This window comes from Hemiscyllium ocellatum, chromosome 13 (genome assembly GCF_020745735.1).
Source record: "Hemiscyllium ocellatum isolate sHemOce1 chromosome 13, sHemOce1.pat.X.cur, whole genome shotgun sequence".
In the NCBI taxonomy this organism is placed as follows: Eukaryota; Metazoa; Chordata; class Chondrichthyes; order Orectolobiformes; family Hemiscylliidae; genus Hemiscyllium; species Hemiscyllium ocellatum.
Window position 1 is genome coordinate 56,078,805 of NC_083413.1, and position 17,740 is coordinate 56,096,544.

The following is a 17,740-nucleotide window of genomic DNA, read 5'->3' on the forward strand; positions in this document are numbered from 1 at the left end:
AATTCATCATCATATATTTTGTGATCTTGTTTCAGTAATCTATCTTATTGATGCAATCTCTGGAAAGCCCCTTGGTGATGGAAAACCTCTTGTTCACAAGGTATTTTGTTGTGATAAATAGAAATAGCTCACCCAGACTTTATTATTGTATTGTTCTATTTTGTTCACATAAAAATGGTATTATACCAAGTAACACTGTTCAACAAATAAACGTCAAGAGGTTAGTGAGGAACAAAGTATCATTGATGTATACAGTGGTGTAACTTTACAGAATATATCTGCAATGAAACAAAGGACACAGGAACAGAAGCCATTCGGGTTGTGAAGACTGGTCTGTCATTCAATGAAATCATGATTGATCTGATTGTACTATCAAATCCATTTTCTGGTTTCCCATCTTTAAACCTTGACTCCCTTTGTCCATCAAAAATCTTTCAAATGCTGCTTTGAATAAATTCAATAACTCTGCCTGTATTGCTTTTAGTGAAGAGCTTTGAGAGAAAAAAAATGTTTTCATCTTCATCTTAAAAGGGTGATCTCTTCTTCATAAACTGCATCCCCTAGTTTTAGTTGAAAAGGGTGGCACTGGCAAAGCACAACAGGTCAGGCAGCATCCAAAGAGCAGATGAGTCAACGTTTCGGGCATAAGTCCTTCATCCCTCGTTGTTGTCTTCCAGACAAAGGAAAATGCAAGTCAGGATTTTCCATTTTCGGTAAAGATTTCCCTCACGCTGAAAAGTTGGTGAGACATCTGACATGTCATTTCAGAGTAACGCCCTCCATAGCTTCCTCCAATCAGGTAGTTTGTAGGGTGGCAGCAGGTCTTTTTCTGAAATGAAGTCTCTGGAAGTTGAAATGCTGCCCAGTGTCAGCTGTTGGCCAGTGAAAAGCCAGCAGCTCTTGCACTTAGCAGCACCACCATGAAGGCCATGGCTACTACAAGGGGAGATCTGCCGGCGCGGGGACCAAAGGGCCAACTAAATGCTTTTTGGTAGAATGGGAAGAGGTTTTGCGGAACGTGGGGAGAAATCGGCCAGAACAGTCAGATGCAAGTGCAAGGGAGTAGCATTCAACAACAACCGATTAGGTCTATGTTCAATCCTTCAATCATGCACAGATCAGTGCAGATCGATGGACCTCCTATTAACCACCTCCAAGCTTCTGTCCTATTAATGATGGCAGGCTGGCTATTTTTTCTGCTAGCCCAATTAGTTGATAGCTATAATGCCTCAGTGTAATTACGGCCAGAGTGCTGTTTGGGCTGGAATTCCATGATTTTGACCCAGTTTGAATGAAGGAAGAGTGATAAATTTCCCAGTCAGGATAATGTATCATTTGGAGGTAGATGTGAAGGTTGTTGTGTTCCCATGTCTTTCTATCGTGTCCAGCTAGATGGTAAGGTTGTGGATTTGGTTGTTGTTATCTAAAGAGTTTGAGTAATTAAAGCAGTGTGTTTTATAGATGGTACACAGTGCTGCTATTTTACAACAGTGGTGGTGGGGATTAAATGTTGAAAGTGGTAATGGGATGCCAATCAAGTGGGATGCTTTGTCCTAAATTTTGCCAAGCTTCTTGAGTATTTTTAGAGCAGCACTCATCCAAGCAGATGGAACGTATTCCATCACATTCTTAACTTTTAACTGTCTTCTATTGAAACCATGAGTGGCATTAAATTTGCACCTGGAAAACCAATCTGCCTTTTTAAGCAACTTCCAAGACATTTTGGACCGAATTTTCCCTTTAAAGTCAAGAACAATGCATCAGGAAAATTACCAGCTCTGCAAACAAGAAACTGGCCTAGTTGGTTGAATTTTCTTTCTGGTAGGTTGGGGGTGTTTAATGGAATTAGACTGAAAGAATTCAGAGACAACAACTGAGGCTACTGGTTGTGGAGATGGCCTATGGAAAAGAACGTTTTGGTGATCTAATTGTGAAATTAAACCATCCACCACAAATCTTATCAGACAATCTTCAGGCCTATAGAGTCATGAAGATATACAGCATGAAACAGACCCTTCAGTTCATGCCATTTGATATCCTAAATTAATCTCGTCCCATTTGCCAGCATTTGGCCTATATCTACGAAAACTCTTATATACACATTTAAATGTTATAATTGTACCACCACTTCCTCATTCTATAAACGTACCACCCTCTGCGTGAATAAATTGCCTCTTAGGTCCCTATTAAATCTTTCCCCTCTCACCTTAAACCTATGCCGTCTAGTTTTGGACTCGCCCACCCTGGGGAAAAGACCTTGTCTATTACCCTATCCATGCCCTTCATGATTTTATAAATCTCCATGAGATCACCCCTCAGCCTCCAACTCTCCAGTGAAAATTTTCTGAACCCTTTCAAGTTTCCCAACATCCTTCCTATAGCAGGGAGACCACAATTAACACAATATTACAAAAGTAACCAATTCCTGTAGGACCGCAACATGACCTCCCAACTCCTATACTCAATGCACTGACCAAGGCAAGCATACCAAATGCCTTCTTCACTATCCTATCTACCTGCGACTACACTTTCAAGGAGCTGTGAACCTGCACTCTAAGCTCTCTGTTCAGCAACACACCTCTGGATCTTTCTAATAACTATATAAGTCCTGCTCTGATTTGCCTTTCCAAACTGCAGCGCCTCATGTTTACTGAAATTAAACTCTGTCTGCCACTCCTTAGCCCATGCGACCATCTGATCAAGATCCCATTGTAATCTGAGATAACCTCCTTTGCTATCCACTACAGCTCCAATTTTGGCATCATCTGCAAACTTACTAACCATTCCTCCTACAATTTATATAAAATGATGAAAAGCAGTGGACTCAGCACCGAACTTGTGACACACCACTAGGCACAAGCCTCCAGTCTGAAAAGCGAGCTCCACCACTATCCTCTGTCTTCTACCTTCAAGCCAGTGCTGTATCCAAATGGCTAGTTCTCCCTGTATTCCTTGTGATTTAACCTTACTAACCAATCTACCAGAAGGAACCTTGTCGAATGCCTTACTGAAGTCCATATAGATCATATCCATCACTCTGTCATCATCAATCCTCTTTATTGCTTCTTCAAAAAACTCAGTCGAGTTTGTGAGACATGATTTCCCACGTACAAAGCCATGTTGACTATCCCTATTCAGTCCTTGCTTTTCCAAATACATATACATCCTGTCCCTCAGGATTCCCTCCAATGACTTGCTCACCACCAATGTCAGGCTCACTGTTCTATAGTTCCCTGGCTTTGCTTTACAATCTTCCTTAAATAAGGCACATCAGCCAACCTCCAGTCTTCCGGCACCTCTCCTGTGACTATTGATGATATAAATATCTCAGCAAGAGGCCCAGTAATCGCTTCCTTAGCTTCCCACAGAATTTGAGGGTACACCTCATCAGGTCCTGGGGATTTATCCACCTTTATGTGTTTTAAGATATCCAGCACCTCCTCCTCTGTAATATGGACATTTTTCCAAGATGTCACCATCAATTTCCTCACATTTGTATCTTTCATGTCCTTCTCCACAGTAAACACTAATGCAAAATACTCATTTAGTATCTGCCCCATCTTATGCAGTTCCATACATAGGTTGCCTTGCTGATCTTTGAGGGGTCCTATTCTCTCCCGAGTTACCCTTTTGTCTTTAATGTATTTATATAATCCCTTTGGATTCTCCTTCACTCGATTTGCCAAAGCACCCTTTTTGCCCTCCTGATTTCTCTCTTATGTAGAGTCCTACTGCCTTTATACTCTAAGAATTCATTCGATCTCTGCTGTCTATATCTGACCTATGCTTCCTTCTTTTTCTGAACCAAAACCTCAATGTTTTTAGTCATCAGCATTCCCTACACTTACCAGCCTTGTTTTTCACCGTAACAGGAACACACTTTCTCTGGACTCCCCTTATCTCATTTCTGAAGGTTTCCCATTTTCAAGCCATCCCTCTACCTACAAACTAATCGCCCCCAATCAAAGTCTAGATTAGATTCCCTCCAGTGTGGAAACAGACCCTTTGGCCCACCAAGTGCACAGTGACCTTCCGAAGAGTAATCCACTCTGATCCATTCCCCTAATCCCTACTAATGCACCTAACACTATGGGCAACCTATCATGGCCAATTCACCTGGCCTGCACATCTTTGGACTGTGGGAAGAAACCAGAGGACCCAGAGGAAACCCATGCAGACACAGGGAGAATGTGCAAACTCCACACAGACAGTTGCCCAAGGTGGGAATTGATCCCAGGTCGCGGGCACTGTGAGGCAGCAGTGCTAACCACTGAGCCACTGTGCCACCCCATCAAAATAGTTCTTGCCTAATAGCATCAAAATTGACCTTCCTCTAATTTAGAACTTTAACTTTTCAGTCCTGTCTATCCTTTGCCATCACTATTTTAGAATTATGGTCGCTGGCCCCAAAGTGCTCCTCCACTGACACCTCAGTCACTTGCCTTATTTGCCATGGGTAGGTCAAGTTTTGCACCTTCTCTAGTAGGTACATCCACATACTGAATCAGAAAATTTTCTTGGACATACTTAACAAATTCCTCTCTATCTAAACCCTTAAAACTACGGCAATCCCAGTCTATGTTTGGAAAGTTAAAATCCCCTACCATTACTACCCTATTATTCTTATAAATAACTGAGATCTCCTACAAATTTGTTTCTCAATTTTCCACTGACTACTGAGGTGTCTGTAGTACAATCCCAATAAGGTGATCATCCCTTTCTTATTTCTCAGTTCCACTCAAATAACTTCCCTGGATGTATTCCCAGCAAGTACAGTTGTAATGTTATCCCTTATCAAAATGCCACTTTCCCTCATCTCTTACCCCTCCTTTCTATCCTTCCTGTAGCAGTTATAAACTGGAACATTAAGCTGCCAGTCCTGTCCATCCCTGAGCCATGTCTCTGTATTTGCTACGATAATACAGTCCCATGTTCCTAACCATGTCCTGAGTTCATCTGACTTCCCTGTTAGGCCTCTTGCATTGAAATAAATGCAATTTAATTTATCAGTCCTACTTCTTTCTCTGCCTTGTTCCTGCCTGACCTGACTGACTTACTCCTTTTCCCAACTGTACCAGTCTCAGTTTGATCTCTTTTCTCACTATTTGCCTGGGTCCCACGCCCCCACCTTACTAGTTTAAATCCTCCCGAGCAGCTCCAGCAAATCTCCCTACCAGTTTATTAGTCCCTTCCAATTCAGGTGTAACCTGTCCTTCTTATACAGGTCACTTCTATCCTAAAAGAGATTCCAACGATCCAAACATGTGAACCCTTCTCCCCTGCACCAGCTCCTCAGGCACTCATTCATCTGCTCTATCCTCCTATTCCTACCCTCACTAGCTCGGAGCACCGAATGTAATCCAGATATTACTACCCTCAAGGACCTCTTTTTAAATTCATGCCTAACCTCCTATATTCTCTCTTCAGGATCTCATTCATTTTCCTTCCTTTGTCATTAGTTTCAATGTGTACAACAACCTCCTGCTGGCCCCACTCTTCTTTGAGAGTAATGTGCTCTCTCTCCGAGATATCTTTGATCCTGGCACTTGGAGGCAACACACCATTCTGATTTCTCACTGTCGGCTGCAGAAACCTCTGCCTGTGCCTCTTGGCTAGAGAGTCTCCTATCACAACCGAATGCTTGCAACCTGACATACCTCTCGTTACATTACCCAGTTTCAGTACCAGAAACTTGGCTCTTTAATGTATTTATAACATCCCTTTGGATTTTCCTGAACTCTTTTCGCTGAAGCTATTTCATATCCCCTTTTTGACCTCCTGATTTCCCTCTTATATACACTCCTAAAGCCTTTATACTCTTCTAAGGATTCACTTGATCTCTGCTGTTTATACCTGACATATGCTTCCTTCATTTTCTTAACCAAAACTTCAATTTCTCTAGTCATCCAGCATTCCCTAAACCTACCAGCCTTGCCTTTCACCATAACAGGAACATACCATCTCTGGACTCTGATTATCTCATTTTTGACAGCTTCCCATTTTCCAGCTATTCCTTATCTGTGAACATCCATCCCTAGTCAACATTTTTAAAATTCCTGCCTAACACCATAAAGAAAAGGCCTTTCTCCAACTTAGAACTTTAATTTTAGATCCTGTCTATCCATTTCCATCACTATTTTAAAACTAATAGAATTATGGTCGCTGAACCCAAAATGCTGCCCCCACTGACACCTCAGTAACCTGCCCTCCTTATTTTTCAAATTTAGGTCAAGTTTTGCACCTTCTCTAGCAGGTACAACCACATACTGAATCAGAAAAGTTTCTTGTTCACACTTTACAAATTCCTGTAGATCTAAACTCTTAACACTATGGCAGTCCCAGTCCAAGTTTGGAAAGTTAAAATTCCCTACCATAACCACCCTATTATATTTAAAGATAACTGAGATCTCCTTGCAAATTTGTTTGTCAATTTTCCGCTGACTATTGGGGATCTATAGTACAATCCCAATCAGGTGATCAAACTTTTCTTCTTTCTCAGTTCCACCCAGATACCTTCCCTGGACATATTCCCAGGAATCACCTCCGTAAGTACAGTCATGATGTTATCCCTAATCAAAAATGCCAACACACCCCTCCCTCCCCCGAATAAAATTCTCTCCTTCCTTTAGCATTTGTATCCTGGAACATTTAGCTGTCAGTCCTGTCCAACCATGAACCATGTCTCTGTAATTGCTATGATATCCTAGTCACATGTCCACAACCATGCCCTGAGTTCATCTGCCTTCCCTGTTCAGCCTCTTATATTGAAATAAATGCAGTTTAATTTATAAGTTCTACCTCATTGTCTGCTTTGTTCCTGTCTGCCCTAACTGTTTGACGTGCTCCTTTTCCCAACTGTACCAGTCTCAGACTGATCTTTTTCCTCAGTATCTGTCTGGGTCCCCACCCACCCCTGCATCTTACTGGTTTAAATCCTCCTGAGCGGCTCTACCTAATCTGTCGCCAGTATGTTAGTTCCCTTCCAATTCAGGTGCAATCCATCCTTCTTATACAGATAATTTCTACCCCAGAAGAGATTCCAATGATCCAAAAGTGTGAATCCTTCTTTCCTGCACCAGCTCCTCAGCCACACATTCATCTGCTGTATCCTCCCATTCCTCCCCTTACTACCTCATGGCACTATGAGTAATCCAGATATTACTACTTTCAAGGACCTCCTCTTTAAATTCCTGCCTAACTTCCTATATTCTCTGTTCAGAATCTCATCCTTTTCTCTTCCTATGTTGTTAGTTTCAATATGTATAACAACAACCTCCTGCTGGTCCCTTTCCCCTTTGAAAATATTCTGCACCCTCTCTGAGATATCCTTGATCCTGGCACTAGGGAGGCAACACACCATTCTGATTTCTTGCTGTCGGCTGCAGAAACATCTGTCTGGACCTCTGACTAGAGAGTTCCCTATCACAAACTATCGTTTGGAACTTGGCATGCCCCTCATTACATTAGAGCCAGTCTTGGTAGCAGAAACCTGGTTGTCCATGCTACTTTCCTGAGAGTCCATCACCCCCTCCATTTTCCAAAACAGCATACTTGTTTGAGCTGGGTATAGCCACAGAATACTCCTGCATGACCTGCATCCCTCTTCTACCTTTCCTGGAGGTGACCCATCGACCATCTATCTGCAGTTTTTCTTCCTTCCTACAACTGCCATCCATCACACCCCCTAACTTCTGTAATTTCTTCATTGCCTCTAACAGGCTCTCCAACCAATGCTATAAGATTTGCAATCAAACACACTTCCTGCAGAAATAATCGTCATAATATGGAAACTCTCCCTAATCTCCCACATCCGACAGGAAGAGCTCATCATTCTACTAAAGGCCATCTTTGCACCTTAGTAATTTGCAGATCCAGAAAATAGCACAGTCTTACTGCTCTAAAAACCATTGCCCCAGGCTAACTTAGTACCTAAGTTTTAGATTTTTAAAATTTAACCAATAGACACACATCTCAATAAAACATATAAACAAAAAAAAACACTCTACTCAGTATTGGCAATTTACAAAAAAAATGGTGAGGTCACAATTAAAACTATCCACTTAGCTGCTGCCCTGCTCTGACTCTCCCACATGTTTCTTCAAGGTCAGCTGTGAATTTCGCTGTTTGTTAATTTTTCTTAGATGAACTCTGATGTCCAGAGGTACTTGAAATCAAACAGCAGAGGGAGTGGCTGTGCAGATTCACCGCTGGGTCAGACAGCAGTGTAGGTTTCTTCGTTTGAATCACTTCCCATGTAGTCACTGCCTTTGCCTCTCTTCCTCCTTTTTAAACTGCTGTTGTTTTGATCGTTTTTTTCCCCAAAGTTCCAAAACAATGTAACAACTTTTAAAACAGTAATTACTGCTGCTAGAATTCAAGGAAATCAGCTTCAATACTGAAAATATCTCAGAAAAGGAGCAGCTCTTATAGCCACAATGTTTACCCGTCCTCCATCTTGGATGACCCAGAATCCATATGTCTACAGGCAGATGAAATGGAAAGTGTTGTTTTTTTGTTTTTTTGGTTTGTCACTGCAGGGAGTTTTTCCAAAAAAAACCTAACAAATTCAAACGCCTTGAAAGCTTTAGAGTTCCCTTGAGACATTAATAGTTCCAATGTGCTTGATAATTGTAATGAGTTCATCTAGGTTTTAAGCATTCCAGCATACAAATTAGGAGGAGGTATGAACCACTTGGCTCCTCAGCTTGCTCCACCATAACATCATGGCCAATCTGATCACACTACATTCTCAATAGCCTTTCACTATCTTATTTATCAAGAATCAATATATCTCTGCCTTAAACCTATTCAAAGATTCTGCTTCCACCACTTTTTGAGGAAGAGAGCTCCAAAGGCTCATGGTACTGTGTGGGAAAAAAAATAATTCTCATCATCTTTGTCTTAAATGAACATTCCCTTAGTTTTAAACAGTCACTGTTAGTTCTAGATTTTCCCAAAAAGAGACATTTGCCCTAACAGGACCCCTAATGATCTTTTTTGTTTCAATCAAGTTAACTCTTACACTCTACCAGGTACAACTCTGATCTAGTTCTCACAAGATATAAGTTTAGTAAACCTTTCAATGTATTTTCATCCCTCTTTAAATAGGGAGACCAATACACTGCACAGTACTGTAAATGTAGTCTCACCAATTCTCTATATCATTGAAGCATGACCCACCCTATTTTCATATTCAATTCCAATTATTTTAGACATTAACTTGCTGTTGAGTTTGCTTTGTTTACCTGCATATTAACCTTTTGCGATTTATGCATTAGCATACCCAGATACTTCCTAATCTATATTTGCGTCATCCACAAATTTAACATCCATACTGTAGGTTCCCTCATCAATATCATTTGTAAAAATTGTAAATAGTGAGGCCATAGTACTGATCTTGATGGCACACCACACATTACATCTGCAATAAAACAAAGAACTGCAGACGCTGGAAATCTGAAAGATAAACAAAATGCTGGCAAAACTCAGCAGTCTGCCAGCACTTGTGGGGAGAAATCTGGCTGAGCAGAAGTTGATACATTTATGTTATTCTGTCTCTTTTAACTAGGTGTTCTTCTACCTAAGTTACCCCTACACCATGAGCATTTATTTTCCGCAATAATCTTTTTTGTGGGACTTTATCAATGCACATTTATCTCTAACTTTCACCATCCCAGAGGGCTTCTAATCTCTCAAAAAAGCTACCCTACTTTTCAAAATAAGTGTCAGCATTAAATTATTTCTTGAAATGTTTGAAAACCACATCATGATATGGATATCTCAGCAGTGAAAATTGGATCTGTTTGAAGGCCGATACACTTTACCATGTATAGCTGTCTGTGTAGACCACAGTTAAGCAAAGTATGACCTGCCACGCTCTAACCACTGGTTAACAACATTAGGTGATGCACTTTTGGGGTTTTGTGGGGGTGTTGGTGCAGGCAGGACTGCTGCAGTCAAGGCTCTGGCACTATGTTGACTTAGCAAGAGACTGTCTTTCTCTTTGTGAAAATTCAGGTCATTCTGTCAATCTAGAAATCACAAATAGAAGTCACCTGATTTTCTGAAATCCATTTTGATTGTGCCCATTATTCTATACTGCTTTATACATAAAATGTACAGTATCAACTAACTAAGTAGCTTTATAGTGTTATGTAACCATTATTCTTAAACAATGGGAAATTGGCATTCCAATTGCAATATTCAGCTGCAGTAACGGCTCCCTTGTTCCGTCAACTGTTCTAAAGTGTTCAATCCCAGCCCAGTATCTGGCCTCATTATTTATATCTGGTTTGACATTACCATGAGATGAAAATTCCAAAGCGAGTTCCACATTTTTAGGTATAGTTGCCAGCACCCCTAATTTTCCAGTCCTTTTGGCCTTACTGGATTCTTTGCTTCCTTTGTTGCTGACTCCTGCCTCAGACTGACGTGTGATGGCTACCCTCTGCTTTACTTTCATACCTTCCCTTTCTAGTCATCTTGAGTGTCCTACATTAGCCACAGAGCATATCACCCCCATATCACTATTTGCCTCCCCTCCCCGGTAACAATGTCCCAGTGCCACCTTAGCCACTGATTGTTTTTCACTCACCGGTTAGGACAGGTTACTGAAAAGGGAACTGCCTCACTCTCAGCTTTTCCTTTATGCTTCTTTCTTCCTTTTCCCAATACTGATTGGAACACCTAGTTTGGAGGTGCCGGTGTTGAACTGGGGTAGACAAAGTTAAAAATCACACAACAGGTCCAACAAGTTTGTTTGGAAGCTCTGGTTTTCAGAGTGCTGCTGCTTCATCAGGTGGTTGTGTAGTATAAGACCATAAGACAGTTTTTAAAAATTAATTTCTGGGCCAGGTTTCACCATTAGCAAGTTATTTAATTACTGGCAGAACCAGTATGTTACTGGCATGTTTTTTTCACTACTTGATAAGACTGGTTTTGATCTGTTGCATATTTCACTGCCGCAATTTAACTTATTTTACCCAATTGGCTTGATTCACTTTAATGCGTCTGTTACCTAATGGCATACAAAGCCTCTTGTACCACACAACAAGGTAATTCATTAGAATGGTGCATGAGCTAAGAATTTGTCTGCAGTCTGCAACTTGCCTTTTCATTTGCAAGTGACTCAATTTAAAAATAACCAGCAGCTAGCTTTAACTTAGGTAAAAAATAACAGATGGCATACAATGTTTAAATGCAGATAAAGATAAAGGATACTCTAAAGATAAAATTCAGTTCAGTCCTTTGAGATGGCATTGCAGGCCCATCGGTTTGCAGTTGAAGTGCTAATCGTTTGGAATGAAGAGTTGAAGTTGAAGATTGTATTCAGAATCTGCAATGGATTCTATTGTTGAACAGTCACATGAGTCATAGTTGGAGCATCTTAAGGGAATGAGTGAGGGTTATTTTTAATTAACTGGTTCTGCCAGCCCACCCTGTTCATAAAACCGCATTGTGATAAAAGAGGAAGCAGAACTTCTTTAAAAAAGTATTTTAACCTAATTATATTTGAATGCTGTATCCCTATATTTTGCAACCATCTTTAATGCAACGGTAGTAGGAAATCTCCTTAAGTTCAGAGCATTGGTGATTTCAATGCCATCTCTATTAGCAAACACTAATGTGGAGGAATGACAAAACATTTTTGGATACCAATTTACAACTTTTTGCCTGGTCTGATTTACCTATAATAACAGTGATTGCTATTAACTTCACTGTTATTATGACAGCCAATGTGTCTACAACAGTAAATGTGTCTGTTCACAATCATTTTTTTATTTGCTTGCTTAAGTATATATTGCTGTCAGAGGTTTTGATTGAACACAGAGTATAGACAGTGTTACAGCCTAAGGGGAAGTTGCAACAATCCCAAAGATCTATGGCAGTGAACTGGAACAAATTGCAAACAAGAAAAGGGTGCACAGTATGTTGAAACTCTGATGGTGTTAATTGTGTGAGTTATTGTTTTCTTGAGAGATATATCCTAAACACTATGAATGTACAACTTCAACAATAATGTAAGAAATGTTATTTTAAAGGCTGAAGTACTGCTCGTAACATTTAAGTTTCAAGTGTCTGCAGTGCTTGCTTATTCATTAAACTAATGTTTTAGAAAGATTGGATATTGCAATAATAATTCAGTTTTCACATTGCTAATTAAAAGAGACCAGTAGAACTGTGCCAAATGTGCATAAGTTCATTGTTTGTTTAATGACATAGGAGATAGTGATTTTACTTTGGTTCGATTTCACAAAGCCAAATTAGAAGTTTGTTGTTAAAAGGTTGATTTAGCAGCAAAATGACAGGAAAGAACTAATAGAATAGTCAGCTAGAAGGCAGTGGCAGTGTATTTAATTGTGTATTAAATCCACAAAAAGTGAGTTCCTCTCTTTGTTACCTTTCAAAATTCTGCACAGATATTGATTTATTTCAGATCTTATTTATTTTTGACATAGGTATCATAGTCTGGTAAATGAATTTGACAGCTCATTTGCACTCTTCGACCTAACCTTTGTTAGCTAAGTCTTTAAATTGATAAAGCCAGAGAAATTAGTTCCACATTCTCAGTGGGGAGAAGAGAACAAGAACATGTGCAGAGTTGCTGGTGTCATGTGTGGGAGTGGATGAGATTGAGTGAGGGGATATTTTGCATGCAATAATGAGAGTATTAGAGCATAAGCTTTGGTTGAGGTGGTGCAGTAAAACAGGCGGAGTGTAAGGTTGTAGTCAGTGGTTAGTACTGTTGCCTCACAATGCCAGGGGCCCAGTTCGATTCCAGCTTTGGATGAATGTGTGGAGTTTCCACAATCTCCCTGTGTTTACATGGGTTTCCTGTTGGTGTTGCAGTTTCCTCCCACAGTCCAATGACATGGAGGTTAGGTGGATTGGCCATGCTAAATTGTCCTGTGTCGTCGAGGCATGTGGATTAGATGTGGTAAATATGAAATTATCAGACTCAGGGTCTGGCTGGGAAGCTGTAGAATGTGCCAGTGTGGACTCGATGGGCCAAATGGTCTCTTTCCATACTGTAGGGATTCCGTGTTTCTCAGATAGTGACTGTTATCCCCGAAAAGGTCATTAACTTCATTCCTACACAGTTGTAGATGGCTAAGATTGCAGTGACCCAGCCCAGCTGAATCTGTACTGTGGCCTGTACTGCCAGTCCTGGGGAAGTGGGGAGCCTTCTCTGTATCATCCTATCGACCTTGACTTCCAGGTTCCTGTCCACAAAGCAAGATGGCAAATTCCCCTATCCTCTTTCCCTTCCATCTTTCAAATGTCAGTCACCATACAAGGTAGTTTTGGACTGTCAGCACTTATTTGGGTGCACAATGACTTTTTAAAGATGGCGTGGGCTCCAGGGATATTGGTCTATTCCAGGGTATCACAGGCATGGCAAATTCTTCCAAGTGTGGTGAGTGGTTAGGATCAGTCAAGCATCAAATGAGCATACTGTCATAGGGACATACTTAATGAGGTAAGTTTGTGATGCTATGGTGAGAAATATCACTGGGCCTTGAAGAGAAAAACCATTGTGAAACTTGACAAAATTGACACACAGTCAAAATGTGATAAGATTCAGCCCCTAGTCTGACTAATTGTGTTTTCCCTGTTTTTATTTATTCAACAGTGGTTACTAGCATTAAGAGAATTGACATGACACTACAATCCCACCAGGTTGAGCTGAATTCACAAATTAAAGGCTAAAATGACACATTACTAAAGCATTCTGGACTAAAGGGCTTATCCATTCTATTGGTAGTTCGGCTGCCTTGTACTATGAACTCATCAACTCCTTGAGATTACTTCTGCTTGTCATCAGCTCTCATTGTTTAAAAAAAAGGACAAAAGTAGACAGAAAAAATGTTGAAGGTTAATCATAATTCTTTACAACACTTAATTTTTAACTTTGCATCTTGGAGGTGGATCCCACTTTGGAAAGATTTACCTCTGGCTGGACATCAAATTTGAAGGCCAATTTATCAGACCTTTGAGGCTAATGTATATAAGGATTGGCAAAGACAAACATATTACACATTTCACTGTCAAGCTAAACGTTTGACATGCGACAAATTATTTCATTATGTAACAAGAAACTCAATCTCTTAAGACAAGATAACATAACTGCTGCACTCTAGTGGTTCAATTCAAATAAGTTTTAAAACTTCTCTTTCCATCATCACTTTCTCATTAAAATAACTGCTGGTGCTGGAAATCAGAAACAAAAACAGAAATTGCTGGAAAAACTCAGCAGGTATGGCAGCATCAGTGGAGAGAAATCAGAGTTAATGTTTTGGCTCCAGTGATTCTTCTTCAGAACTGATGATGGCTGGGAAACAGTTTGCTTTTATGCAGAAGATAAGGTGGAGGGAGAAGGTTAGGAGTGATAGGTGAGGATAGAGTCCAAAGAGAGAGAAGAACAGTGGACAGACAAAGGGGATGGATAACAGTCAGCCTAGGAGAATGAATAGCTTTTAATGGGGACAATTAATAGCTAACGATGGATTATGTGTAATAGCAGACCACATGATAACAAGGCCTTCTATGTGTGGGTTGGCATAAGCCCTTCATCAGGAATCGGCTTATGCCCAAAACGTCGAATTTCCTGTTCCTTGGATGCTGCCTGACCTGCTGCGCTTTTCCAGCAACACATTTTCAGCTCTGATCTCCAGCATTTGCAGACCTCACTTTCTCCTCGAACTGGGAGAATGGAATAGAGTCTTTACAGAAAGGTGGGTGTGAGGATGTATAGTCAAGGTAACTGTGGGACTAGGTCAATTTGGCAATAGCAACTCATTATTTGCCAGAAATACTTCCCATTATCATCTATTCATTCTCCCAGGCTGACCATTATCCAGTCCTTTGTCCAACTGTTCTTCCCTTTCTTGGGTTCTACCTCCACCTATCGCTTACTCCTTACCACCTCCCCTCATCCACATTCTGCATAAAAACAATGGTTTCCTAGGTATAAACAGGTTTGAAGAAGGGTCTCTGGACCAGAAATGTTAACTCTGATTTCTCTCCACTAATGCTGCCAGACCTGCTGAGTTTTTCCAGCAATTTCTGTTTTTATCACTTTCTCATTTTCTTTTAAGTTGTATTTTATTTGACTTTTCTTGTTATTCAAGTTTAATATTTCTGAGCAACATCCCCTTCCACTAAATTTGAACTTGTCATAGATTTTCACATGATTCAGATGGTTCATTTAGTTTGGAATATAACCTAGTAGCATATGGGTATTAATCTAATTTTATGAAGAGGTTTTAAAATTAATTAGGCCAGTCTTTCCGGAACCATAGCTTTAAAATTTGTACATGTCAGAGGAGCATGTGGCTATAATGAGCCATGAAGTGTAAATGGAGGTTTGTTTGTATTGTGTGGGTTTGCAATATGTTAGAGAAAACATTAAGCCATTAACTGTCGCAGAACCGGGGATGAGCAGGTTGTTTTTAAAAGCTGATTAGATTCGATTCCCTACAGTCTGGAAATAAGTCTACACCGACCTTCCGAAGAGTAACCCATCCCGCTCTGACTAATGTACCTAACACTCTGGACAATTTAGCATGGCCAATTCACCTGGCCTGCACATTTTTGGAATGTGGGAGGAAACCGGAGCAAGCAGAGGAAACCCACCTAAAAGGTTCTTAGGTTCAGCTCAAAGGAGAGCTTGCTGAGTTCAAATGCAGGTTTAGTTTATCCCGTAAAGGAGGTGGTTTAGTACAGTAAAGGGAATAAGTTACCTCGGTAAAAGATTTTCGTTTGTGAAACTTTCAGACTACTTGTTGTTTGGTTAGAACCTAATTTGGTTGTTCAAAGCTAAACAAATCTAAGCTCTCAGTTATGCATGCATTCATGGAAAAGTTTCAAAGCCCACAGAACAGGAACTGAGACGAAGCTATTATGTCACACTTACAGATTATGCAGGGAAGGAAATTTTCTCTAGATTTTGATTAACTGTGATTTAGGGGGGACATGGGATTTTGTTTTTCCATGTGCTGTGGCATCTTTTAAACAGCTTAGTTTAAATGTAATTTATTTTTACTTCTTTTGTGTTTTTTGATAAACGAAATCTGTAGCCTTGTGGTCTTGTTTCCATGAAAGACCATAGTGTCTTTAAAAAACATCAGTCGTTCTGGAATCTGCCTTATCCAGTAGTAATATCAGCTGGAATTGTAACAGGGTTCACCTCTTGTATCTGCTGTGTAATTAACAGTTAGTTACCTGCATTGCTTGTTACAGATAGAAGTGATGGAAGTTGCACTGGATCAATTTGGCTCACAAAATGAAAGAAAAGTTGCCATCATCGATAAAAATCGAGATCTGTACATTGCTTCAGTGCGCAGATTTGGGAAAGAACAAAAAATCATCAAAATTGGTAGGTATTATTTTCAATTGAAATTGGTCTAATCTTAAAATTGCATCTTTCTGTAGTTCCTCTCCTTTCTCCTATCATGTATTCCCAAGCTAATCTTGCTGTTAAGACTCTCCTCCTGTTCTCGCAACTATATTCCCATTAAACTATTGGCAATCAACTTCTCTTCCTCTCTTCTTCATTGGCTAATATAATTATCAGTTTTCTCTCTTCAGATATTGTTCTTTAAATCTGCTACCATTACTCTCTTTCTTGAAAAAAATCAAGCTTTAACCCCTCTGACCTTGCAACCTACCCACCTTCAACCTCTTGTTACTCTCCAAAGTCGATAAATGTGTTATTACCTCAATCCATCTGCTTCTTTCATGAAAACGTTATGTCTGAATTCTTCCAGACAAGTTTCTACTCTCACTGCTGCACTGAAACATTTTTAATCAAAGTCACAAATGATATCTAGGTTATCCTTCTCAACTTGTCTGACATGTTTGACAAAGGGATTTTGCTCCCAACACCTCTCCACCTCATCTGGTTTGGTGGTGAATTAAAGTTTAATCTGCTTGCAAGTGCTGTCCGTGGCCCAGGAGAAGAATCATTGGGGCACAATGTGTAATAGTTTTGTTCATTGGTTGTAAAATTACAGGAGCTCAGAAAGTCAGTGTTGGCAACCCTATATGACATAGCTTGTGCAGACTAACATACATATTTGAATCATCAAAATAAGCATGCTAAAATTGAAATAAATACTGGTATTGAAAAAGAAACAAACAAAATTTTAACGAAGATATTTTTATTTTATTTCAGGTACAATGGTGCATTCTATAGCTTGGAATGATAAGATCAATATATTATGTGGGATGCAGAATATGCATTTTGTAGTTTGGTATTATCCTAACACAATCTATGTGGACAAAGAACTACTGTCCAAAACTGTTTTCGAAAAAGATGCAAGGTAGAACTATTCTCTGTTAAATTCAAAGGATAATTTTTTTCTCTGTATTTTAAACGGAAATTGCAAGTGTTATGTTAATCCATGCCAATCTTAACTCACAAATTTACCAAGATAAATTTAAGAAGTGATATTATTTATGAAGTAATATACATAGGAAATTTTGAGCTAAAAGTTTCTGTAATATAGAGAATTTTCTAATGTGTTTGTTTGAAATTTACATGACATTTTGCTGTCTGTTATTCAAGTATACATTGTTATGATCCTCATAGAGGTCAATAGTTTTTAAAAAAACAGTGATTGACTAGAAAAATCATGTAATGAGATTTTAAGTTTTCAGATGTTACTATAACAATCTAATAGCAACATTGACCAAACGCCATTTCCTTCAGCAACTTGTGTTCTAAACTGTAGAAAAG

At 39.7% G+C, this 17,740-nt stretch overlaps 1 protein-coding gene across 6 annotated transcripts in view; it reads left to right on the top strand.

The window, feature by feature from the left end:
* The window catches only part of ift80 (intraflagellar transport 80 homolog (Chlamydomonas)), a 240,378-nt gene that overhangs the window by 191,150 nt on the left and 31,488 nt on the right, over positions 1–17,740 (top strand). For all 6 annotated transcript variants that reach the window (XM_060834188.1, XM_060834191.1, XM_060834192.1 and 3 more), the window contains exons 13-15: positions 36–100; positions 16,243–16,378; positions 17,177–17,324. In XM_060834188.1, coding sequence (XP_060690171.1) covers positions 36–100; positions 16,243–16,378; positions 17,177–17,324 — 349 coding nt within the window. The remainder of the gene's footprint in view (positions 1–35; positions 101–16,242; positions 16,379–17,176; positions 17,325–17,740) is intronic.